The sequence below is a fragment of the Phalangium opilio genome, unplaced genomic scaffold, assembly GCF_054372755.1.
Source record: "Phalangium opilio isolate 3A_F unplaced genomic scaffold, DU_Popi_V2 ptg000003l_1, whole genome shotgun sequence".
NCBI classification, from domain to species: Eukaryota; Metazoa; Arthropoda; class Arachnida; order Opiliones; family Phalangiidae; genus Phalangium; species Phalangium opilio.
In genome coordinates this window covers 8,586,560-8,611,718 of record NW_028324145.1, presented here as the reverse complement: position 1 = coordinate 8,611,718, position 25,159 = coordinate 8,586,560, and the positions used below count along the sequence as shown (strand labels likewise).

Genomic DNA, 25,159 nt, shown 5'->3' with positions numbered 1-25,159 from the left:
GAGAATTATTACCTAACTGCAGCTTCCTCAACACTGACAAGTTGAAACGGTAATAGAGATAGGCGGCGCTTTTCATCGAGATGATTTTTTATGCGCATGTGTTCACACACATGTAGCTTATCAGTCGGTGGGTTTGTGTACACGTGAGCGACTTCGTCCCGGTTTATTTTTTAACACCACCCTATTGCACTTGATAGCATGTAAAACACCGGTTTGATGTGAGCGTTGGTTATCTTTTTTAATAATCAAATACCACACGTGACTCTGGTATTTTTGTAGAACAAAGTATTTACTTCAACCTAAAAGAACATCTATATTGCTTCAAATCAAAAATGGTTAATTTTAAGTATTATTTAAATAACCTGTTCGCGGGCCCGCGGAATATTTCCCTCTTGGCCTTTCTCTCCTAATAAAAAAAAAATAAATAACCTGTTTGTTCCATCTTCACTCGGTCAATATTTACTCCGCGATCCTTCAATATATATATAAAAATAGTAAGAGTTAAGGTTCTTTACACACGTAGATGTTGAAGATCTACTTACATTCTTGTTACTGAGAAGACACGCAACTTTACGTAAAATTCGCACCGCTTTCGCCATCTAGTTGATATTAACGTTGCGTAGATTAGATAATTTAACGTGTCGGGTGTAAAGGTTCGTCCCCCTACTTTTGCTTTTAAAATTAAAACTTAATGGTTTTATTTTAATCTAATGTAGTTTTCTTTGTTTAGATCTTCGTAATGTCTCAAAAACACGAATTCAAAGTTGAAATGACGTGCGAGGGTTGTTCCGGCGCTGTCAAACGTGTCTTGGGGCGTCTAGAGGGCCAAGGCGTAAACGGCTTCGAAGTGGATTTGGCAAGCCAGAAAGTGATTGTGGATTCCTCATTACCCAGTGAACAGTTACTTGAAACGTTGAAGAAAACCGGTAAAAGTACCACCTACGTTGGACCTGTATGAACGAAATGTATAGAAAATTAAAAACCGATACCTTAATCATTATTCCATGTCTAAATTTTTTGTTGTAAAGCTTGTATTTTATACTGTAAAGTAATCAAATATAAAAAGTTACAAAAAAAAGAGAGCCATTATTTTAATTAACAATGTCTATTTACATAAATTGGTATTATAAAATTACAATGCTGAAAAGAAAACACGTGTTTTTGTCAATTAATAATGCAGAAGTTACAGTTAGTTCAAAAGGAATGACTGTTATTGGAAAAAAAATGTCCTTGAAATTTGTCTCCTAGCTTTCATCTCCAGTATCTCATACCTATATTCATACTCCTTGTAATAAGGCAGCGTTACGTTTTCAGGGCTGGACAAATTCCAACAATTTAGTTAGGCCTAATTTAGGGAAAATATTATTTTTACCCGTAAGTTAATATAACCCCAAATGCTTATTATTATTATTATTATTATTTACAAGTTAAATATTTCGATAATAATTAATCATAATGATAATTATGGACCTAATGATTAATCTAAACGATGTATTGATTATTCTCCAAATATACACTATACTTAAAAAAGGATATTAAAAATTTTAATTTTGTACAAAAACTTTTTGGCCTTTGATTGTTTTAATTAATTGGGTAATTAAAGCTTTGATTTAAAAGATTAATTAAAAAAAACATGAGGGAATATTTATTGAGAAGTATTTGTTTCTTAAATATCATGTGATGAAAAGGGTATTTTTATGGTTGTGTTGTTGCCCTGCGTATTAAGTGACAGATGATAACTCCCAAACATAACGTCCATGAAAATGTCATTAAACTACTTGATGAATCGTAGTTATCCATATCTTTTTCTGCAATTCATGTTTCAATAATTAGAGAGTTTTAAAATTGAGTTAAAATAATTTTGTATTAAACTTACGGCCTCTGCATGGTTTATAATACGTTTCTATCTTTCTAGGACCATAAATTGTGTCCTTTTTAACACTACCTCTAGTGAGCAAATTACTGAATTCAATATGGTGCTTATGCGCCTTGGAACCTGTCAAAATAATTAATAGGTCAAATTAGGCTTAAAACATAATAGGTCAAATTAGGGTTAACAAATAAAATCAAATTTATGAATTAATTTTACCATAAAAGTGAATGGTTAACTGTACGCATTCACCATTAACAATTTCCTTTTGCTGTTGAGCATCGTGTACCACTAACCAATCAGTGGTGTTTAATAACTGTCTCATGTGACTCATAAAGGCATCGCTATTGGTTGAATGGAAAAGGCGTTAAATTTCAAGGTTAAAATATAGGCATAGGCAAATAAATTTTTTTAGTTACCTGGTGAATCCTGGGTATTTTCTGACGGTCACGTGTCGAACGAGATGCAAATCAGGTTTAATATTGGCACAACCTAATCTGTGCCCGACTTTATCGAAAATGATAATAGATCTACCCATAACTGAATGGGCGGGTTGAAAAAGATACGGATTATATTTAAAAATAAATCACACGAAGACCTAAAAGTTTAAGACGGTCGTAATGAGATTATTCATACCCGAGTAGTTTCCGACTAATGGTAAGTTGATGTCTGAGAAGACTTGTCTGCCACCTCCAACTGTGATTGGACCGTGCTTTCCCGCCAAATCACCCATTTCACACCGCAAAGGATTACGAGGCCCACATTCTGTCTTATAGTGTTCCTAAGAAAGATAATATCAAATTATGCACTCTGGCAGTAATTCATACTGAAACCTAGAAAATTCTCTTTAATCCACAGTTACAACCAAAAAAAGTAAAAAAACGTAAGGAAGTAACAATTCTTTAGTTAAACTATGATATACGTTCAGCTAGCTAATTGGACCAAGTCATCTTGCGACTTATTGCCACTTATCTAAAGCCTTTACAATGCATAGAGGGGTGGTGGCTAGCCCCTAGGCCACAGCTAACCGACAGCGCCCTATACTAACTATATATCCTAAGCCTCTTTGAGTTTTAGGCCTATGCTACCCGAAAACCTTTTCTGAAATTCAGGTCCGAGACATGCTAAGCCTTTCTTGAATGTTTAGGCCTAAAATATAGAATAAATAACGAGTAAACAAAATTCTTACGTCATCATTCTTCACAATATATGGATTCCAAGCGTAACCAGCAGCGATACATCTGACACTGGCCGTTCTTTCTAGAGCATCGTGAGCCACTTGATTCACAAAGACTGACCATTTATGACCCTTGGTCTAAATAAAAGAATTGTTTTCAATTTAAAAACATTACGAAATACTTTTAACAATTATGTTTGTGTGTATAATTTAACTTTCGCGTTAAAACAACACGTTACACAAAAAAAACCAGAAAACCGATGATGCGAAAAGGTTTCGTTAAACAATACCTTTTTTAAAAACAAAAACTTACAAAAAAGCATTCCTAAGTTTTACTTTAAGACGAAATGCCAGCGTTTTTAACAAATAGTTTAATTATTAAGGTTAGATGTTTTAACAAGCTATTAATTCGAGAAAATGCCACGCTTAAGTGAGTTTTCCCATTTAGCTAGAAAATGAAGTCGACAGTAAAAATAATAATTTTTATAAGAAATTTGGAGCGAAACTCTTATAGTTCATTTCAATAGAATTACTCGAGCGTCCTCAAAAAGCAAACCATGTAGTAACACAAAAGGGGTGGCGGGAAAAACCGTATTTCCTGATCAAAATCATTTATTTAAAAATGGCCTAAGTTGTTTTATGAATAGAATTAGTAGAGAGAGAACAAATACAACAAAAGACAGAAATAAAAAAAACGAAAGTTTTACGTGGTTTATCTCTATATGGTCTGCTAAGCCTAACTTTTCAAAAACTAAAAAGAAATTTGAACTCGCATGCCAGTCGGTACTACCACCTCCATGGCCCGGCATGAATTTCGTATTTGTTATTATCATTTTAGGTTTAAATATAGCGTGCCGCCATGTCTCGCGTTAAGCCAAAACCTTTTTTTTAAATTCCGTTATTTGAAATCGTGCGTAAAGACATTATCATCATCATCCATGGTTCTTTTGAATTGAAAATATTTAGGCCTAATGTCTGATACGGTACCCCTTTTGATTGGCTAAAAGAACTATGAAAGAAATCGCCCCGTTTCATCAAATTCAATCAATTCAGTTCATTGAATAATAAAATCGAAACTGATCTTTTGTGATTATATGTATAGAGAGAATGTCTATTGAAATCTACGTTAAGAAAGAACTAAATTTCACCAGGAAATTAATCTACCGCTATCTATCATGCAGAATTAAGTACAGCGTTAACAGCAGTATCAGTTCGTAGTATAAGATACGATGATAGCGTCTTGTATTTGATATTCCGTAATAAAAATCTCTATGAAAGGGAATGGGCCAAGGCTTAACCACGCGTATTATAAATTCACCATACAATATTTTTTAATTGTTTCCGTTAAAAAAATATTGAAAGTAACGTGACTGTAATTCAGAAATAACGTTTTAGGCTTAACTGCCCAAGGCAAGAGATATAGCTTGGCTTCTACAAGTAATTCCATATGTTCATAAGATATGTTCCATAAGTTTGTTACTGGTTAAAAACTGGAGCTTGTCATGAAGTGACGTAGGTCAGATTCGAGGTAAAGCTACGATTGGTGAAGCTTAGTACAGACTAAATAAGAAGATGAACTACAAAACCGAGTGTAATCAATTCTCGCTTGGAGTTCTTGAACTAGCTCTCAGTAAGCCTCTAACATTACGAAGTATAGTTAGTGTCATACTTATGGAACATATATTATAAATTTATGGTAATTCTAATTCAACCCGTTCTGTTTTTGATTCATTCTGGAATCATTTTTACTAGAAAATAATTATTGGAGTTGTTCCGACTTCTGTCCCCTCAAGTTATTTAGTTTTCCGTCCGTTTTTCCTCTCCACCAATAAAATTGCGAGTCCAACTAATCGAACCCCACTGGCAATTTCTTGATTTACCATACATTAAACTTATTTACTTAATAACATTACGTACGCAACTCTCGGAAGTTGATTTCAATTATTTAAAAACCACTGATTTAGAATTTTTCCTAAAACTGTTTCTGTTTTTTAGCATCCCAAAGGGGAATTAGAATTCATCAGTACGTTACTGGTTTACCTTGATTCGCGTCAACTTGGGTTTAATTGTTTTTCTTTTCCCATTCTAGGGATGGATGTAAAAACGTTTTGGCTGAATTTCAAAAAAGTATAGATGTGGTCGACTCGGCCGAGTCTAGTATATACACCCAATTATTAACAACTTCCTTCGGGATATGTAAATATTTTAGTTAAGTTAATTAACAAAAATGAAAATTCAAAACTCTCAGATTGGGAATTTAATCATAAACATTTGAAAATAATTTTTGTCGAGTTTGATTTTTGCGTGGGGGGTAAAAATGGGTTGAGATTTTTAAGTTGAATTAAAAAAAGTAGGGTATGTCTTGAAGGTTTTTGGACAAGTAAACTAGTTTACAATTTAAAATGGTTGTTTGAATTTAAAATAAGCATTGACTAAGATGTAAATTAACTAATTAGTAGCGTCTTCTGTGTACAAAGGTTATAGGCGCGTTTGTTAAAAGAAACTTCACAGTAAACTTTAGTACGTAACTTTTAGTAGATATTTCTATTAAAGGAACTATAAAGAACACATCGGCATGCCGTTAAAAATTGTTTTGAATATGTCACAGGCACCATGCACGTGACGAAAGAATCCAAAGACACGACATGGAGTGGGACTGTTGGTGCCTAGTCATTGTTTTTCACTAGATTGTACCGTCAATTCTAGAAGTGCTTTAGTTTTCCCAAATAAAACGAACTAAGTTTCTTCGAACCACGCCTATCCTGGGTCACGTGCCTGTGGCGTATTTCAAATAATTTTTACCCTCCCACCGATGGCAACTTTACAGCCCCATTAACAAACATACTTGTACTTATATTGGTTAATTTTACGGTAAAATTAAACTTAACCTTAGTTAAAATTGAAATAAAAGAAGACGGATAAAAGATTTTCAAACTTACCACATTACGATCGTATCTTCCAGGATACCTAAGGTCAACTTCGAGCCAAGTGTCACTCAATCCACCATCAGCGTGCTCCAATTGTCGCTATGAACAAAAAAAATACATATGAGTCAAAAACGATTTAGGTCTAAACTTAAGGGATGAAAAATAGGTTCGGAAATTCCGATTTTTCCATTCATGTACATACATAGAAAAACGATAAAAGTAAAGAAAAAAAAAGATAATAGAGGATAAAATATTTTGGATCCAACCCAATAATTTAAGGTGTTCTTATAACGCGACTGTGCCACGAAAAGAAAAATATACAGTGGGAATAGCTTGAGGCCATATTGTAGAACATAAAAAGATTTCATGTCAGGATACTCAAAAATTTATAATATATTCTCTTTATCTCTCTAAGTCTCTACAGTATCCAAGGGGCAAATTACTTTTTCAGATTTTTTTTTTTAAAGTTGAAGTAGGTACTACGGTTTTTAAGTATTCTTAAAAGTCGATAGTCCACGACGGAGGTATGGAATTATAGACTAAAAGATTCAGCGTCAAAATGATAATTATATAACAGAAGGGGCCACCGTTAGGAAAAATAACTCTCGATTAAATAACCATTTCTTAATTGTCATTAGGCTTAACAAAGAAAAAATTTAAGTATAGTGGCGTGAAATTCTGAGGGGATGGTGAAGAGAGTATGTGTGTGAGAGAGAGATTGTAAACAGGTTATTTTTAATTGAAAATCCATACTTGAAGCGTTAAGCCTAACAACAATTTCACTTCAGTTTCTCTTCAACAATTTCTTAAGTATATAGGGGAACATTTGACAATTAGTTTCAAAACTTACCAGTCGGACATATCCCTGTAGATATCCCTGAATATGATCGAATGAAGCTAGGGCCACAATCTCTCGCGTGTTTTCTTTTTTATAGACTGGTTCAATTGTGCCGCAGGTCCATCTAAAGTTGCGTTCCTTTTTATGTACCACCACCGATCTTCCAACGATGCTTCGAGGCCCGTGAAGGGGCAAATTGGAATCCGTCACCGTCAAGTGTTCTATATCTTTGCCGTCCAATAACCCGTATTTACCTGTCGGCGAGAAAAAAAGAGAGAAGAAACTGTTGTTAGTAACATTGATTGGAGTGATGATGGAGGGAACTTTGGGAATTTTATCTCACCGCTAAGATCACCAACTTCGTATTGATCGTTAGAGCCAACGCTAGCGGCTGGTCCCAAGGAGACGTTTATGTCGTAAGGATTGTAGTGACCGTAGACGGCGTCGTTGGAACAAGGGAATTCTTTCTCGAGTGGTACGGACACTTCGTGGACGTGGTAAGCGTGAGCGATTTGGTTCAGACCGTCAAAATTGACGTCAACGTCGGTAAGATCACCGGAAGCCGGTTGATGAAACCTTACACTCCCTGTGACGTTTGATTCAATGAATCTTCCGGCTTGCCACGTTTTAACGGCGACCTCTATACCGTGGTACGATTTTATAGGCGTGCAAGCTAGTCTATCCCCTCTATGAGGCGGCGCGTTATCATCGTGTATCACTATCGAATGTCCGATGATGGTATAAGGTCCTGATAAGGGTAAGTGAGTGTCCGTAAAGAAAAATTTGTTCTTCAATGTCCCCTTTCTGGCAGCGATGGAGATTCTTCCGTGTTTCGAAGTCAAATCGCCCACTTCGCAACGCAGAGAGTTATCGGCGTTACATTGTCTCTCGTACTGTCTACCACGACCGGCTTCGTAAGGGTTATAATCAGCTCCAGCGCTTTCGCAACGCTTGGTCCAGTTGTAAAAATCGCGACCAGGTGGATCGTCGTGGATATCCCAACGATGGTTCTCGGTATTGTTCAGTGAACCGTCCGAATAAGTCAGTTCACCAAAGATGGTAGTTTCACTTTGATAGTCGTCGTGTTTCTGTCGGAATATTACTCTTCCAGCAACTGGATAGTAAAAGTTTGCAATGGCGGTTCTGGTTTTAGGGTAACCGATTAAAGCGCAGATCCATCTACTTCCGTCTGGACGGTGAATCACCACCGATCGTCCAATAATACTATGCACCCCGAATAAGGGCAAGTTAAAATCGGCGTAAATACCGAAATGAATGTCCGCTAACGGTCCAGAGTCTAACAAACTATATTTTCCACTCAAGTCTCCGACTTCGTACTCGTCGCTAGTACCAGTTCCCGGTTTTGGACTCTTCTTGGCGTCAATTTCGAATGGGTTGAAGTGACCACTTACAGCGTCATCGGAACATTGGTTATCATCGGGGAAGATTTTATCCTGGACTGGGAACATATGAACGTGATAACCCGAACCCCGTCCTCGTAGATTCTTTAGGTTGACTGTCACTACGGTTGGGTCCATTCGGTACCTTTGACTAAAACGGATAAACCCTTTAACACCATCAGTGCTGAAGACGGCCTTGGCTTCTTTGGGTTGAACGAAGACCACTGGAGCGCATCCCATAATCTTCTGGTTTTCGTCATAAACGACCAAGTAGATACTGCGACCGCCTTCCAACGAGGACAAAGCAATGTTGCTATCCACAAAGAAACGTTTCGAGTAACGAGAATTGGTCGCCCCGACAACAACTTGTCCGTGTTTCTTGTTTAAGTCGCCAAGTTTGCAACTGTCATGGTTTTCTTCCGAACAGTCTTTGTCGTCAGTATTCTCGGGGTCGTACAGAGCGGTTAAGTAATCGCAACGCCGGACTGCCCTCAAGTTGCCCTCACCAGTGTCCAGGACATCGGTAACCATTAGTTTCCAGTCGTGTCGAGTTGATGGTGTGTAATCAGAGGAGATACGGAACAAGTTGGAAAATATTGTGGTATCGCCATGTTCCCCCTTTCATTGAAAATAAAAAAATAAAAAATCCAGACTTGGGCCTAACTTCCATTTATTAAGCTCCTAACTCTAATTAAGCTTAAATACAGTCACGCATTACCTGTCTGAATATGACCTTGCCAGCTATGGGGGAGGTGAAAATGGCCTCGGCAGTTTTGACATCACCGCTATCTAAGATGTTACCGCACGTCCTTGAATCGTCATTCGCTTTGGTACTCCTTAGTAATAAGGATCGTCCCCAGACATTCTTCTTTCCTCTAAGTTTAATGTCCGGATCTGAAAACTCTTGAACTGACCCGTTGGGTGGTGGGATAATAATTGGACCATGTTTACGAGACATATCTTGAATCCTAATAATGATAAGAAAGCGTAACAAACATGATTATCAGAGTCTTTCTAAATCAGGACTGATCGTTTTTAACCCCAAATAAAGAGTATCGTTTTAAAGAGAAGTAAAGCTACCAGTTTGTTTAATTACTAAGCCTCTTATCATTGTATCATAAGTTTATTGGCTATGTTCCATAAGTATGGCACTTCCTACACTTGGTGATGCTAGAGACTTACAGCTCGAGGCAGTTCGAGAATCTATGATCTACGTCACTTCATGACAAGCTCCAGTTTGTAACCAGAGACAAACTTATGGAACATATCTTATGAACTTATGATATCATTGGAACGGTAACAAGTAGAGCTATACATAATCTCTTAATGTTGTCACTTACGATTGTCCAAGTTCGCTGGACGAACACGGGTTCTTCATGTCATACAAGACAGGGAATGTATGAATAGCCCAAGCGTATGATTTTGGTTCAGGTGCTTTGGCCGTTTCTCCCTCAGCTGGTTCTTCAGGGTACAACCATTCCCTGGACATAAGATGGACGGAAATAGTGACATTATCTTCCGTTGATTTTTGGTAAAATGTAACGTTTCCCAAAACACCACCAATATTAAAAGAGGCGTGAAACGTTATCCCACCACTACTTGCCGAGACGCATTCTATAACAAAAAACAGTAAATACAAAACAACGTTTAGTTTAAAATAGTCGTAATTGAGGAAGTTACAATCGGAAATAAACAATGGTTAAATAAATTAAATAAATATTAAAACACAAAAATTTGGAGCATTGTTATTTTTAGGTCTATATTTAGACCTAAACGGGAAATAAATTGTACTGGCGGCGCTACGGCGTAGTAATACTCAATATACTAACATTCATAATAATATCATTTTTATTATAAATAAATTTCTAATTTATGACATTCTATATTTAGTCCTAAAACGGAAATAAATAGTACTGGAAAAGTTACGGCGTAGTAATACACAATATACATTCATAACCATTTAATTTTTTACCAAAAATAAATTTATTATTAATGACATTCTAATTTAAAATTAATTAGAAAAGGGGGAAAATATTATAAAATAAAACTTACAACTCAAACTAATTTCAATTTTTTTTTTCTAGGTCAATGTAAAAAAAGGAAAACCCGTATATAGTTCCGTTACACGTTTTTTTTTACCTTAATAAATTTAAAGTAATGGCATCCCCACGCATTTTAGAGGGTAATTACGACGGTAAAAATAACCAGGGTGCCATTTGGCCAAAAAGGCACATAAAAAGGCTAGATAATGAAGCCAAAAAACTACAGTTACTGTTTTAACTTAATTTCGGTTTTTGGAGCAAAAGTGAAATTTTAAATTATACTCTGTATGAAATTATGTAGTAAATACTGGACGAAAATAATCATAATAATCAATGAAAATATAGCATGATTAAAGTTAATTTAGTAAAATAATAATAAAAAAAATCACGTTAGGTTATTATTACAATTTTATCTTTTATCATAAAAAAGAGATTTAATAAAATTGTATTGGCCTCTTTTATTTAGAAGAAAGATTTATCGTACCAATCTTTTATCTTTCGGAATAATCTAAAAGTAATTAACCAACCTGATATCCTGACTTGAAGTAACCCTTAATAATTACCATGACTTTAAACCCCAATATTATGTCTACTGATCCGTTCCGTTGGTAAAATCTATACTGAATGTATATTTAATCACGGTTCATTAGTTATTTAGCTTAGCCCATCTTCAAATCTTGAGATAATAGAACGTTCCGGTGTGTTTAAAAGATGATACCAATTATACATGAATTCCTTAAACTTCCCAGGAATATTTGAACCATCTTAAGACAAGCTCCTTTAGAGATATTGACCTTTTCCAATTATGGGGGTCTCAGTAACAGACGAAACATTGATTGGCTATATGGACCCAAAGATGTTTGATATGGCCAAGAAGCGATATCTAGTTTACTAGGGAGTAGTTATAAGATGCCTAAGTATTCGCACGCCATAGTTCCAGTCCCCCTTTCAAAATACAAGGGGGGACGTAAAAGGAGGCCGGGCTATTTCGCCTCTCCTCAGTCGGAAAATACGTAAGAACCAATGAGATGCTGGTTGTAATTTGGAGGCGGGGATTAACTCCGGACCTACGTTTGGACTGGAGATAAAGCTAGAAACGTGGCGAATTTATATAACTTCACCCTAATAAACTAGATATCACTTCTTGATAGGGCTTAGTTATTTGGTTCTTATTGTATGAAGCCCCAAACGTTTGAAAAAGGGTCTGTATGTTATGTTTTATTCATGTGAGGTTAGCATCAATTACTGATGATGCATTATTAAGAGGCGCCTCATTTTTTTTATTTAAAAGTAAGGACGTAAAAAAGACTTTTCAAATTAACTCCGCTCCTAAAGTTTACTTTCTCAATTATTATTTCAAAAAAAAAATTGATTGGTTAGTTTTTTGTTTTAAGAAAAACGGTTTGGCAATAAAAGGGGCCACAACTAAGTATTATAGGTCCGGATTAATCTTAATACTTAATAAGTTTTTGAAAATTAACTTTCAAATCATCCCAAACAAAAGAAAATCCGACTGAATTAAATACTCAAACCGATTTTATACAATATTTTACGACAGATAAAATAAATAATATATATATTTTTTATTTAACGATTTAATATGGTATATAACTAAATCACCCAACCCAGCGTTTGACCCAAATATTACTAAATGTTTCTGCCATTTCGCTTTTTTTTTTCTTTGTCAAAACAAATTTAAAATGAAACATTTACCTTAGATTTTAATTCTTTCTCTACTTTATTACTTCAAAGTAAATAAAAACAGATGACAGGTAATTTATGGAAAGTGTACGCGATGTAATATAAAAGTACGGAGCTTTGTTCTGTTTTACTGTTTTAATAACGATATCATAACTATTATTATATTCGGTCTATTAAATTTGTACATACGAGGTATTTTTACCTTTACACAGATTACCACACAGTTTAAACAGCGGTTAGGCCTAATATCCTAAACCGTCTTTGAAAGGGATGGTGAGATGCCATAATTCAAAAGACACCCACAATTTTCAGGTTTATTAATGCAAATAGTTCAATTTTGAATGTAAGTAACGCCTTTTGTCAAATAATTAGGCTTAACAATGACACTGGAGTTAACAATCCATGATCTAAGTTAGGCTTAGGAACTACTATAACTATTCTCGATTTTTCTGATAAAATGAACTCAAAATAGGCTTAAGAATGGAGGTAATGATTTAGGCTTAAGAATTAATAGGCCTATTGTCAATAATTAGGCTTAACAATACCATTGGAGTGAATAATCCATGTTTTAAACTTGGCTTAGGAACTGCTTTGATTATTGGAGTTTCTGTGATGAAAATGAACTACTATCAAAAGCGTATAGAAAACCATAAAGTGAAGGTCAGTAACTTATCTTAGGCTTTGGCTTTGGTTAACATGTAAAATGAGAAGCTCGCGGGATCTAAGTAAGCTCCTCCGATTAAACAACCAATCACCTTCCACTTGCATTACCTCATCCGAATCGTAGGCAGACGTCATACTCAAGCAAGAAATAGTTTTGCGACGCTAGCGGCGCCGGCTACTTCAGGGCAAAAATAGAAACACTAAAATATCGTCTGCTTTTTTTAAACAACCCCGGAACGGGAGTCGGGAGCGCTTCGGGTCTTCGCCTCTTCGGTCACCGCGTTAACGCCACGGCACGCAGCACGCTAAGTCAGGCGGCAAGGCCTAAAGTACCCCGACTTTTTTCCTAACTTCCCAAGGTGATAATTTAATTGTTATATAAATATTTAAAGAAGACTAGTTTACTAAGTTTAGTTTAGAATATGTAGTTGTCGTGGTAGTTATTTTAATTATACAAATATTATAAAGCCGTTATTATTATTATTATTCGTTTTTGAAATGCCTCGGAAAAAAACCACAGAGCAGAATGCAGATTGCTCTTTTAGCTTTAAAGCCAAAAAACCAAAGTACGCAATACAATTTTTATGTGAAAGAATGCCGTACTTTGGGTGTACAAACGATCATAAATATACCCATTCCTAAACTAAATAAGGACATATCAATTCAAACGGAAACCGATAAGAAAGTTGTTTCTCCAACTACCGAAATTGGACGGCACACTCGTCTTTAGGCCTAATAATATAAGCAGCCGACGCAACTCCTACGAAATTTAGTGGAGCTATATTTTGTAGCCAACTCACTCATGTACCTTGTGTAACACTACGCGAATTTAATCTTCCGCCACGAAGAAGCGGCATCGTACCGGCTCTAACGAGGAGGGGGGGTCGAAATAACGCGATAGAGAGGGGGCTCCTACTTTTACACGTTCAGCCCAGGCGGTAAAGACCTTCACTTTATGGTTTTCTATACGCTTTTGCTACTATTAGGCTTAAGATTGCAGAGATGATTTAGGCCTAAATTCGACTACTATTTCACACCACCTTTAAACTTAACACGCTGACGATTGGATTAGGGTTAAAACAAATATCAATCGAGAAATAAATACGGTTCATTGATTTTTCTGTTTCAATAAATTCGGAAAAATAAACACCGCCGTGTAAACAAAACAATGGGGGTTCTTTAAGCGGCTTCCCTTTTGTCTGTTATTACTGTTATTATTGTACAAACACACACAATTCAATATCTCAACACGATATTAGGGGTATTCGGATATTAAAAAATACGAAAAAGATCAAAAAGTAAAACAGAAAAAGAATTCAACAACTCTTCATCTATTGACACTAATTTGAAAAACTTTTCCATTCCTCCGGGGCTATGTTCTTTACATACCCCGTACACGTACAACCAAATCCTAAGCCTAAATTATAATAGACAACTGTAATTGTTAATGATACGCTAGAGGATGTTTAAGACACTTCTTATTACATAAAAAAAATTAAAGGATACTGTATAAGCGCGGGAAAATATAGTGGCCTACATAACGACTATGTTTGGTTCATTAGAAACCTTGATTTGACTGATTTGAAGGATGTATGAGGCTACGTACGACTGGCTCTCGCGAAAATTTTAGCAACCCAGTTTTGAAAAACTTTTTCAAGATCAGATTGCCGATTAGGAGGGTCATTTCAAAATGAACGTAATCACGTCTCGAACGTATGTTTCTACAAGGGAAGGAACTTACCATAGCCTCCTTCATCTATCGAGGCCCGTGCATGGTATACTTGGGGGTTTTCAAAATTTACATTACAGTTAGTCACTGTTTCAACCGGTTTCAACACTAGAGGCACCGGTCTCACACTTTTAGGCCGCAAATTCTATAGAAATGACGTCACTTTGCAAAATAGGCCTAATCCAAATTACGCGGGAAGCTGATATTAAACAGCGCCGTCTAGATTACAACCTAAAGTCGCAACTAAAAATAGCACCATGCCCGAGCCTTCATAGATAATGGAAGCAGTGAACCATTTTCTTGGCTGTTATATTCCTAGCCATGTCTGAAAGATACAGCGCAATTTTCTGGGCGAGGTTATTTATTAATTCATAGTAATGGCACCTGACTGCCTTGGAGTGTGTTTAGGTATATAAGATGCTAATAAATTATGCCATAACCGTTCCGTTGTTATAATACAGAGGACGTTAACTTCATTTGACGGCTTTGGCTCAGGTTTACAACGATAATAAGGTCAAGTTGATCCTGATTCGCGGCGTACAGACCAGTAAAGGTTGCCGGTTTTAAATTTCAACGGAGGTTTAAAATATCAAAATTTTTGGAGGAATTTGACATAATTTGTTTTGAAAAGAAAAATGACAGGTTAACTCCTTGAAATTTTTTTCAACTCTTCACCGACTGATTGATTGAATTACTTGACACTAAACTAATTGCAAAATGACCCTATAACATCTTTAGGCCTATCTACTAACACACATGCGTTATGTGAATTTAGGCTTAGAAAATTTGTGATGACAAATACAACTCAACACTTCGATTGACTGGTATTATTTGACACGACTAAACTAGCTGCAAAATTACCCTAAAACATGTTTAGGCCTAACTTCTAACACACCTGCACATTGTTAAATTCAAGTTTAGGCTTAACAAAATTGTGTGAGCACCCTTAGAACCCCATTTAAGCAAACCATAAACTACAAACCACTGAATAAAGAAATGAAACAATTAAAAATACTACACCCACCACCATCCGTTAATAAATTTAAAATCGTACCGGGCCTACACCATTTATAAATTCAATAGTATTTTAGCATAAACACAAAACATATTATTGTCGTCCCAGCTGTAACCAATTCATTAAAATATAGGCGTCGCCGTGGACAACCGGAAGAGAATAACGCGTAAAGAGAATACCCCTTTTTATTTCGTTTGAGTTTTCCCCGACAGCAAATATCTAAAACCAACCGAAGAGAAACCAAACCGGAAGTTAGGCTTAGTATCTATTGGTAGACAAACGTCGTCGATTAAAAAAGTAAAAAGGCGAATGCCCGAAACAGAAATATTAACGTGGGCGATACAATTATTACCAAAAGGCGCTTAGCACTTAAGCTTAATTGATAATGTTTAATCGAGGCATAAGTTGGTAAGATATGTTCACCATAAGTTTGTCACTGGTTACTGAGGGGCTTGTCATGACAGAGTGAGAGGCTAGTGATTGGCTAACTGAGGGTCTGACGCTTAGTAGGGGAGATTTTCACCCCTTTGCCCAGTCCCTGTTCTAGCTCGAGCTAGCTCTCAGTAAGTCTCTAGCATTATGAACTATATATAGTGTCATACTTTTGGAACATACCTTATAAACTTATGGCTAAGCCTAATCTTTAAATATTAGGCTTAGCTCTCTATATAACCAATTTAGCTTAAACTATCGCCTACACTACCTACACCACCCAATGCCAATTAAACGTTCAAACATAGTAGTGGGAATATAGCGTGTCCCTTAGCCGGGCCTCGTGTATTAAACATATAAGAACTTTTTAATCACTCATGGGAGCATGGGCGGCAACTTCACGAAGCAGGAAAAATATTTAAAAATATTGAACATACAACAATGAAATGAATACAGAATTGTAATTACTCATATAACTTGCCAATGTATTGTCGTAAAAATAGATATAAAATTGATCACTATATACGAATATGGGGCGCTCTGGATAAGTCAAAACAATAGGGTAATTAAATGCCTCCCAAGAAATATAAATGTCCTACATCCTTAGAGCTAGAATGTTTACTCCTCACTAGATTGGTATCTTATTTATTTACTGGTATAAAGTAAACAAATCTTTGTTTATGATCATACATACAATCATGGTAGCTAGAAAATTGCTAAGTACTAACCAAAAATGACAAACGTTACATCCGCGAGACAAATTTTTTTTTTAGAAAAGTTTAAAAATTATTAAGGGTAGGTACAGGTAAATATGGGCGGTTATTATTTCAGAAAGGTGCACTCACCCAGCGTTATTTTAAAACTAAACGCGTTACAAATTCCGGAGATTTTTCTTATTTTTTTGTTCTGCTTAGAAAATTTTTAAAGAAAAACCTTGAAAACGACGTTTCTCGCATAATGAAACCGGGGGTTTGGGGGGAAAATAATTATTTTTTGATTGCAGACCGAGATTAAAGAAAAAAAATTAATTATTCTTTATTAAAATTAACGATAATTATTTAAAACTCGGGGCGCCTTGTTAAGAAAGTAATTGTTGATGATATTCTTTTATTAAGTGCTAAATCTTCCTCATCCCTAACCTTGAAGGGACGTTTCTCATTATTAACGAGATGGCTTTTTAAAATGTCATAAAGCTTTAAGTGTCAAGGAACGGCTTAAGTTGAAGTTTAAATAAAAACTTTCCCAAAATTTATTTTTCTTTAACACGAGGGGCTATTCACTTTTAGATGATATCCTGTACACCGAATACGAGTAATCACTGTCAATGGTAGAAATTTTGAAGGTAAGGACCTATACTGAACAATAAACCCTTTCAAAAGGGGCGTGGTCAAACACCTGGTCCTATTTACATAGTGGTACTGAAAGGGGAGGGGCTGGGGCTACGGGGACGTGACGTCAATATTGGTACAGTCTAAATTGTATGCCCTGAGCTGCATGACGACTTCCAATATGGTTACCAAAACAGAGGTAAGAGAAAGCGGGTATGACGTCACGAGAAAGTTCGTAGTAGCAGACGACCTTTGAACAGGGTTCATAAAACTAATGTACATTTCAAATTGAAACCACGTATTCACCCACAATATTAAAGAAGGATCAGTCAGGAGTGCCGGGCCCCTTGCCTTAACCCTCTCATGCATATGCAAAAACATAACTCAAGACTCAAAGCTTCCCCGCGGTTTTAGAATAAAATCTCTAAAAATAGGTGTGGTATTTTCTGGCTTCCATTTTATACCGACTTAGTCATCTTAAACGTGACATAATCAATTTGATTCAATGGCCACAGGTAGCTTTAACACCACTACAGACTTAACTTGACTTCTTAAAGAAAACAAATAGGGTAATTTCACACTCCATCACCTACAAGTCTCTCATCATCTCAACAACAAAATGGATGAGGGATTTAACTAACGGTCTTCTTTAGGAAGTAACAATAGTCTTCGATAAAACCCTAAATCCATATGGTTCAACCGTTTCTTTTTGGACATTTTTGGAGGGAGAGTTTATTTAGTAAGCGGCAAACGTAAACTAACCCAAAATTTCCCCCAAAAACCTCAATAATAGCTATAGCTATAGCTACAAACCGCCCACAACTTTTTCAATTTCCCCAAAACCCTATTTTTGGTCATACAAAGTTATAACCCGAAACTGGAATTATCGGTTGTAAAAGTAATAAAATTCATAACCCGTGGAGAAAGAAAAAATAATATATATTTTTACTAAAAATAATAAAGCCGAAATAAAATATTATTCTTTACTTTCATCTTGGTATTACGCGAAATACAGTTGCACCTGTTAGTAGTAACGAAGGTATGGTCATTGTTCATTGTCTACGAGTGTCAATGCCAAGTTATATTGACTTCGAAAGTTACAAAATGAAAATAAACAATAATAATAATAATTTTAAATTGAATTATTTTGGTGTGTATTCATTTACATATTTTATATTTATGTGGCGAAGTCAATGGAGGGAAACGCTGGGGAAGGAAGTTAATAAGCCAAGGGAATATACATAGTATTTAGCCTTTTTAGTATTGCCTATATTTACTTAAATATTTCGTGAGGAATTCAATTATTCATTTTGTTAAACGGATTAGAACCAATTCCAGGAAGAGTTAAGCGTAAAGGAAAGACAGGTAGCTAAAAAATTACTAACTTCTATGATTAAACACATTATCTAGATTAAGGAAAACACAAAATAACAGTTTGGTTGTCATCGTAAATCAGAAACCTGTCCCAACTAATAAATCTCAAAAACTTGCAATTTTTAATCGACAGCTTTTTAGCACTAAACCACGTGGTTTGATTTGGTTTCATTAAAAATTTTGGATCTCCTTTAGGACATATTTTAATATAAAGTTATTTTAACTTCCTTAGCTTAAGGGGGCTTCCGGCCGCGTACAACCACAATTTTGATTTGTAAAAATGTATTAAAAGTGGGGGAAAAAAATTAGAATTAATTACATTACATTACATTTTTTTCAATCTAGGTTATGATTTTTATGAAGTAAAAGTTAAGTCGTTCTTAAAAAAAGTCCTTCGAAGGACGTGTGGTTAAAAAAAACTGTACTTTGGTTTTAATAATCCGGTTTTTCTGATCAAACAACGGCCATGCAACTCACTAAGTACTGCAGTATATTTTAAAAACGGGACATAAATAGGCGCACTAGTCACTACCTGTTTTTCAATGAAGGTACCCCTTTACACTTAATAATTCCAGCGTTATTTTTAAACTAAAATTACTTATTTGAAAAATTAGGCCCCGTAGCTTTTAAAACCCCTTTTATATTATGACTAATACGATGTCTGTTTTAGACGAGTTTTTCAGACTGTAATTAAGAGTTTCAATAGAGTAGTGGCAGTCTACCAGCTTTGACTGTATTAAGGTATATTGGTGAATAACACGGGGTGCTACCAGTCTATACATATACCGGTGCAAATTTACATACGGATTCTGAACTAAATGTAAAAAGAGATTCAAATTCAGAGTTATATTTTAGGGTGAACTCTGACCCAAGGGCTAAACTAAGTTTGGGTTAGGTTTAGGTTAAGTTAAACGGAAAACTGACCTCACTCCCCCAATTGAACCTAACCTAACTGAACTTTATGGGGTTTAAGAGACTTTCCAAATAAACAACTGAACGCGCCCTAAACGTTTTAAAATTTAATTTCGTTAAGTTTAAATTTCACAAAAACATGAAAGACCTAAGCCTAATTTGAAATTAAAATTAAACGGTTGATTTTTTCCTACTACAAAATTAAATTATAGAAAAATCTTTCGTCTACAACTCTAGACGTTTCAAAATAATTCATTAAACGGTAATACATCATATAACTCACCCAATAATACGTTTAAAACAACCACAATAATTGTTAATAAACTTGGACCGCCAATAACTTTAGGAACTTTTGAATTCAACATAATGACTGGTGATAATTGGACGACGCACTATTTCACTTCAATTAAATCGCGCACAACTAATTAAAAATTTAAAACCTTTTCTCGTTTAAAACTAAGTAGCCGACTTAATAAGGTATTCTTTCATATTGAAGTCCGTAAAGTTAAGTAAATCCAACACAGAACAGAACAGCACACGTTATCGCCAAATTAAGCGAAAATTCACCACTAAACTCGACTGGTAATACTCGGGCAGAGAGCTTAAAGCGAACTGCAAGGACTATGGCCTGGATAAAATAAACTGGCTTCCCCCGGCATGTAAAAAAGTATTTTATTCAAGAAGGGGATTGAATATTTCCACCCCCCTTTATACCGTAAGATATTTCGAAGTCACCGTTTCGAAGAAATATATAGATCTACTACGTAATAACACAACCGGTTTTCGGTTTTCTGTCTCTTTTTTACCCACTAATGACTAAACAACACCGCAACCGATCTGTTAAAGACTGAATAAACGAAACACCACGAGTTCCACAATAACCGACAAATTCAGAGTTAATAATTTTAAACCGATCGAGGAAAGAAGTAACCAACCCTCCTCAGTGAGCGGAAATTTTGGTCTAACTTTGGTAGGCTAAAAAATAACTTCATTATCAAAGGAGTTATAATAATTTTTCTTTATCATAACCGAAATGGTCTATTAATTTGTAATTTAATTTTAGACCGTTTCAGTTAAGGTTAAGCGCCAGGGTTACATCCGCCTTTTACACTGTTAAATAGATAAATTATATTGCTTAGAAAGAGGAGGTTTGGTCTAACTTTGGTAGGCTAAAAAATAACAGCATTATCAAAGAGATATAATAATTTCTCTTTGTCATAATTGAAATGGTCTATTAATATGTAATTTTAGACTATTTCAGTTCAAGTTAAGTGCCAGGGTTACATCCGCCTTTGGTACTGTTAAATAGATAAAAAATATATTGTTTAGAAAGAGGGGGTTTGGTCTAACTTTGGTAGACTAAAAAATAACAGCATTATCAAAGGAGTTATAATAATTTTCCTTTATCATAATCGAAATGGTCTATTAATCTGTATTTTTCTGTAATTTTAGACTATTTTAGTTGAAGTTAAGCGCCAGGGTTACATCCACCTTTGGTACTGTTAAATACATAAAAAATATATTGCTTAGTAAGAGGTAAGACTCAGAAGGTTCAATAAAACGCCCCTTTTTAGACTTAACGGAAAATAGGTGCATTTTTTAGCGGAAAAAGAATATTTTTGATTAAAAAATATTTTTTTTGGTAAGTTGGAAAATTGAATTTAATCATAGCATAACCGTGCCTATTCCACCCCCCTTTATCAAAATGCATCATGGCGAAACGTAATTCTAATTCTGGGTTTTTTACCACACACCTATTCTAATTATATTGACATTGACAATGATTTTATCATTAAGGAGAATTATTTTTATAATTAAAAATTGCTGACAGACAAAGAGGATATCCGCAAACGTAATATTTTTAAAGTTTTGGCATTGAATTTTGTTTGAATTTTTTTACTCAACCTCTATGTTGAATAGAGGACTATGATTAAATTATAAATTCAAGATATTTTATGACGAAAAACTACCCTTGCTTCTCAATAGAAAATAAAAACAAATACCGAATATATTACGTCAGATACATTTTTCACAATAAAATACAATAATACTGGGGAGAGGGGTTTTGAAATTTTAAAATTTTACAACAGGATTGATTTATTGCATAAATTATGCGCAATCAACCCAGCCTTAAATTTGAAATTATTGGGAAAATTTTCCTCAATTCTCGAAGAAAAGGCTCGATTTCTCAAAGAAAAGGCTCGATTTCTCAAAGAAAAGGCTCGATTTCTCAAAGAAAAGGCTCGATTTCTCAAAGAAAAGGCTCGATTTCTCAAAGAAAAGGCTCGATTTCTCAAAGAAAAGGCTCGATTTCTCAAAGAAAAGGCTCGATTTCTCAAAGAAAAGGCTCGATTTCTCAAAGAAAAGGCTCGATTTCTCAAAGAAAAGGCTCGATTTCTCAAAGAAAAGGCTCGATTTCTCAAAGAAAAGGCTCGATTTCTCAAAGAAAAGGCTCGATTTCTCAAAGAAAAGGCTCGATTTCTCAAAGAAAAGGCTCGATTTCTCAAAGAAAAGGCTCGATTTCTCAAAGAAAAGGCTCGATTTCTCAAAGAAAAGGCTCGATTTCTCAAAGAAAAGGCTCGATTTCTCAAAGAAAAGGCTCGATTTCTCAAAGAAAAGGCTCGATTTCTCCAAGAATATGTACAATTTATCCAAGGATATGTACAATTTATCCAAGGATATGTACAATTTATCCAAGGATATGTACAATTTATCCAAGGATATGTACAATTTATCCAAGGATATGTACAATTTATCCAAGGATATGTACAATTTATCCAAGGATATGTACAATTTATCCAAGGATATGTACAATTTATCCAATGATATGTACAATTTATCCAAGGATATGTACAATTTATCCAAGGATATGTACAATTTATCCAAGGATATGTACAATTTATCCAAGGATATGTACAATTTATCCAATGATATGTACAATTTATCCAATGATATGTACACTATATCCAAGGATATGTACAATTTATCCAAGAATATGTACAATTTCTCGAAGAATGGTCTCAAGAAATGGTTCGATTTCTCACAAGAAATGGTTCGATTTCTCACAAGAAATGGTTCGATTTCTCCAAGAAAATCTTACATTTCCCAAACAAAACTTTTGCTATAAAATCAAACCCCTGCAGGTATCATTTAATAAAGGTAAAACAATTTAAAATTTAAATATAAACCCATAACGCTAAGCTAGGATATGGCTACTTAACTATACGGGTTATTGGGTTATCTGTATCGCGACTGGACTCTAACAAATTAATTCTCTCCAAGATATCGAGCGCGACAATATTGCGAGAGAATTAATAATAGGAAACTGGTTTCGATATATTTCTTCCAAATTGGAAAATAAATTCTTTTTGTTTTAGTCATTAATAATATTACGACATAAACGGTAATTTTCGTGAGACACGTGAAACAAATGAAAAGGTTTAAAATTTTTAATTAGACCCCTTGTGAATTAAATATCTCGAGTGATTAAACACAAAATTTGCGGAACCAACCAGCGAGTCCAAATGTTTCGGAAGTTATAAGTTAATATCCGAAACAGTGTTTTGAAAAGAAATATTACAACGTAATGTTTTAAGTTTTAAGGTACGTTAAATAACACTAACCTATTTAAAAGTTTAAAACTGAATGCTTGGATTTATATATATAAAAAACTAATTTACAACTACAAAAGGAATAATTCACCGTGGCTCTTAAGGCCGTGACCCCTTTATAGATGACCACAAAACTCATTCTTAAAAATGTTTATCAACACTATCATTTAGATTTTACCAAAATGATTACGTTTTGCGTCGTGCCTAAATATTATAATTAAGAGTTGTGGAATTATAATCAACTATAATTTTAAACTAATTACACACTATTCTTTGTAAGAATTGGGTGGGATTGCTCCTTTGAAATCAACTAAGCCTATTTTCTGTATAATTTAGGAATGGCGTTGAAACAGAGAGGAAATATGCATGAGGAGAGACAGAGAGACGGTTTTTCTAAAATACCTAAAACGTTGGGAAAGGGGGATGGCAAAATATGGCTTTCTACCGGGACTCTGACATTCTCTCCATCTCTCTTTCTAACACACTACGTAACCTTGAAGTAGAGGGATGAGAAGGGGGTACAGACATTGCGCTATAGGATGGAGATAACGACTCCATCTCACCTCTTTCCTCCCTGCGACAACCGTGACGTCAAGTAAGCGCGTCAAAACTGCGCAGAGTCTCTATACGCAGTTAAAACCCCTTTTGTTACACGCCCATTCCTCGCATTTACACTCTGAATAGAGAAAAACGAACTGATTGTCTCTCCTTCAGTATTTTTCCTCTATGACTGACATATACCTTCAGTTAGACACAGAGAAAGATAAAGTGAGAGTTATAGCTTTGTACACAGTACCAATTAAACCTGATTCCGACAGTAAACGGTGAATAACATTTATTTAAAATCTCCTAAGCTAACTCCTTATTTATATATATACACATATTATATTTTTCAAGAACTTGCAGGGGCCTATAATTCGTCTTGTAAATTTTTATGACATTTGAATAGGAGACTGTCTCCATCCATACAAGAGAGAGAGAGAGAGGTGACCCAGGAGGTCTTAGACTGGGATTCTATTCTGTTCTAAACGTAGGTTTCTCGCTTACAATCATCAAAAGGGCAAAAAGGAACACCCCCAGGAAAGAAATTTTTGAATAAATAATAAAATAGACTGATATAAAGAACTTTCTCTCTTTCAAGACGTTGCATTGTTAATGCACCCTCGTGACTGATAATATTACGAACATCAGGGAGTTGAGTTGACGAAAGTGATTTTGAACTTGGGTTTTCTAAAGTTGGGGCCTCTATAAGTCTTAAATACAGCTAACATAAGTTTATATAAGGTATGTTCCATAAGTATGACACTACCTTTACTTCGTAATGCTAGAGACTTACAGTTCGAGAACGACAAAGTCCTATACTCGGTTAGTTTTGCAGGACTTCCATCTAGGCCTGTTTAGTCTGTACTAAGCCTTTGACAGCGCCACCTCACCAGGCGACGTCGCTTTACCTCGAATCTATGACCTACCTCCCTCACTTCATGACAAGCTCCAGTTTGTAACCAGTGACAAACTTATGGTGAACATATCTTATGCCAATACTAAGACCGACCATATCTAAATTTAGGCCTATTTTTTTCAAGTCTGCATCGTAAAATAGATAAACACTTGGTGGAGGCGGGAAGATTATGTTTCACTTTTCCTGGCTGTTAAAGTTTCAAGCGTTTTCTGACATAATTCACTAGCGGAGGGCTCTTTGAAGTTTTTAAATCATTATTGTTTAAATTGTCTGTGGATTACTGAATGGTTTCTAGGTTGAAACTTGAGAAAAAGAGAAGCTGGCGCTATCTACCATTCAAGTTTACAACAAACCAACCACGTCATCTTAAGAATTCTGTTAAATCTAGAACTTGACATTGGGTCTTTAGCCTTAAAGCCAAGATAATACGTACTGATTTCATTGGATGAAATGGTCTGTTACCTCATTGAAGAGACTCGTTCGCACTTACCTTTTGAAGTTTCTGTTTATACGGCTCGTTCGCACTTACCTTTTGAAGTTTCTGTTTATACGGCGCGTTCGTTCGATATTATTAAACCAGGATTGCGATGATAGCGTTTAACTTCCTTAATATTTGAATAAATTGAATTGCGTAATCCCTATTTCGAAACGTCACATGACTCATGAACATCGTACTTCCAC

The 25,159-nt window shown here is 35.2% G+C and overlaps 2 protein-coding genes across 3 annotated transcripts; one reads left to right on the top strand and one right to left on the bottom strand.

Moving 5' to 3' along the window:
- The first annotated feature begins 511 nt into the window (after positions 1-511).
- On the top strand, positions 512-1,152 carry Atox1 (Antioxidant 1 copper chaperone). The gene is made up of 2 exons (XM_089840299.1): positions 512-653; positions 731-1,152. The coding sequence occupies exon 2, from the start codon at positions 740-742 to the stop codon at positions 956-958; it is 219 nt and encodes a 72-aa protein (XP_089696425.1). The 5' UTR covers positions 512-653; positions 731-739; the 3' UTR covers positions 959-1,152.
- Rsod (superoxide dismutase family protein Rsod) lies at positions 1,067-24,987 on the bottom strand. Of its 2 annotated transcripts, none has more exons than XM_089840151.1 (12): positions 24,969-24,987; positions 9,553-9,826; positions 8,931-9,180; positions 7,156-8,830; positions 6,825-7,066; positions 5,987-6,073; positions 3,060-3,185; positions 2,507-2,651; positions 2,290-2,410; positions 2,090-2,214; positions 1,877-1,996; positions 1,067-1,808 (listed from the first exon to the last, which is right to left on the bottom strand). In XM_089840151.1, exons 2-12 carry the CDS (start codon positions 9,699-9,701, stop codon positions 1,696-1,698), a joined length of 3,153 nt encoding a protein of 1,050 aa, XP_089696277.1. In that variant the 5' UTR covers positions 9,702-9,826; positions 24,969-24,987; the 3' UTR covers positions 1,067-1,695. The 2 variants fall into 2 exon arrangements, with proteins under 2 accessions (XP_089696277.1, XP_089696272.1); XM_089840146.1 differs by lacking the exon at positions 24,969-24,987 and adding an exon at positions 19,692-20,227.
- Between the last annotated feature and the right edge of the window lie 172 nt (positions 24,988-25,159).

Excerpts from the sequence above, each read along its gene's own strand:
- Atox1 (XM_089840299.1), top strand. The coding sequence starts at position 740 with ATGTCTCAAAAACACGAATTCAAAGTTGAAATGACGTGCGAGGGTTGT.
- Rsod (XM_089840146.1), bottom strand. The coding sequence starts at position 19,773 with ATGTTGAATTCAAAAGTTCCTAAAGTTATTGGCGGTCCAAGTTTATTA. Across the intron at positions 8,831-8,930 it reads GCAAGGTCATATTCAGACAG|GGGGAACATGGCGATACCAC; the intron begins GTAATGCGTGAC and ends TTTCAATGAAAG. Across the intron at positions 7,067-7,155 it reads CGAAGTTGGTGATCTTAGCG|GTAAATACGGGTTATTGGAC; the intron begins GTGAGATAAAAT and ends TCTCGCCGACAG.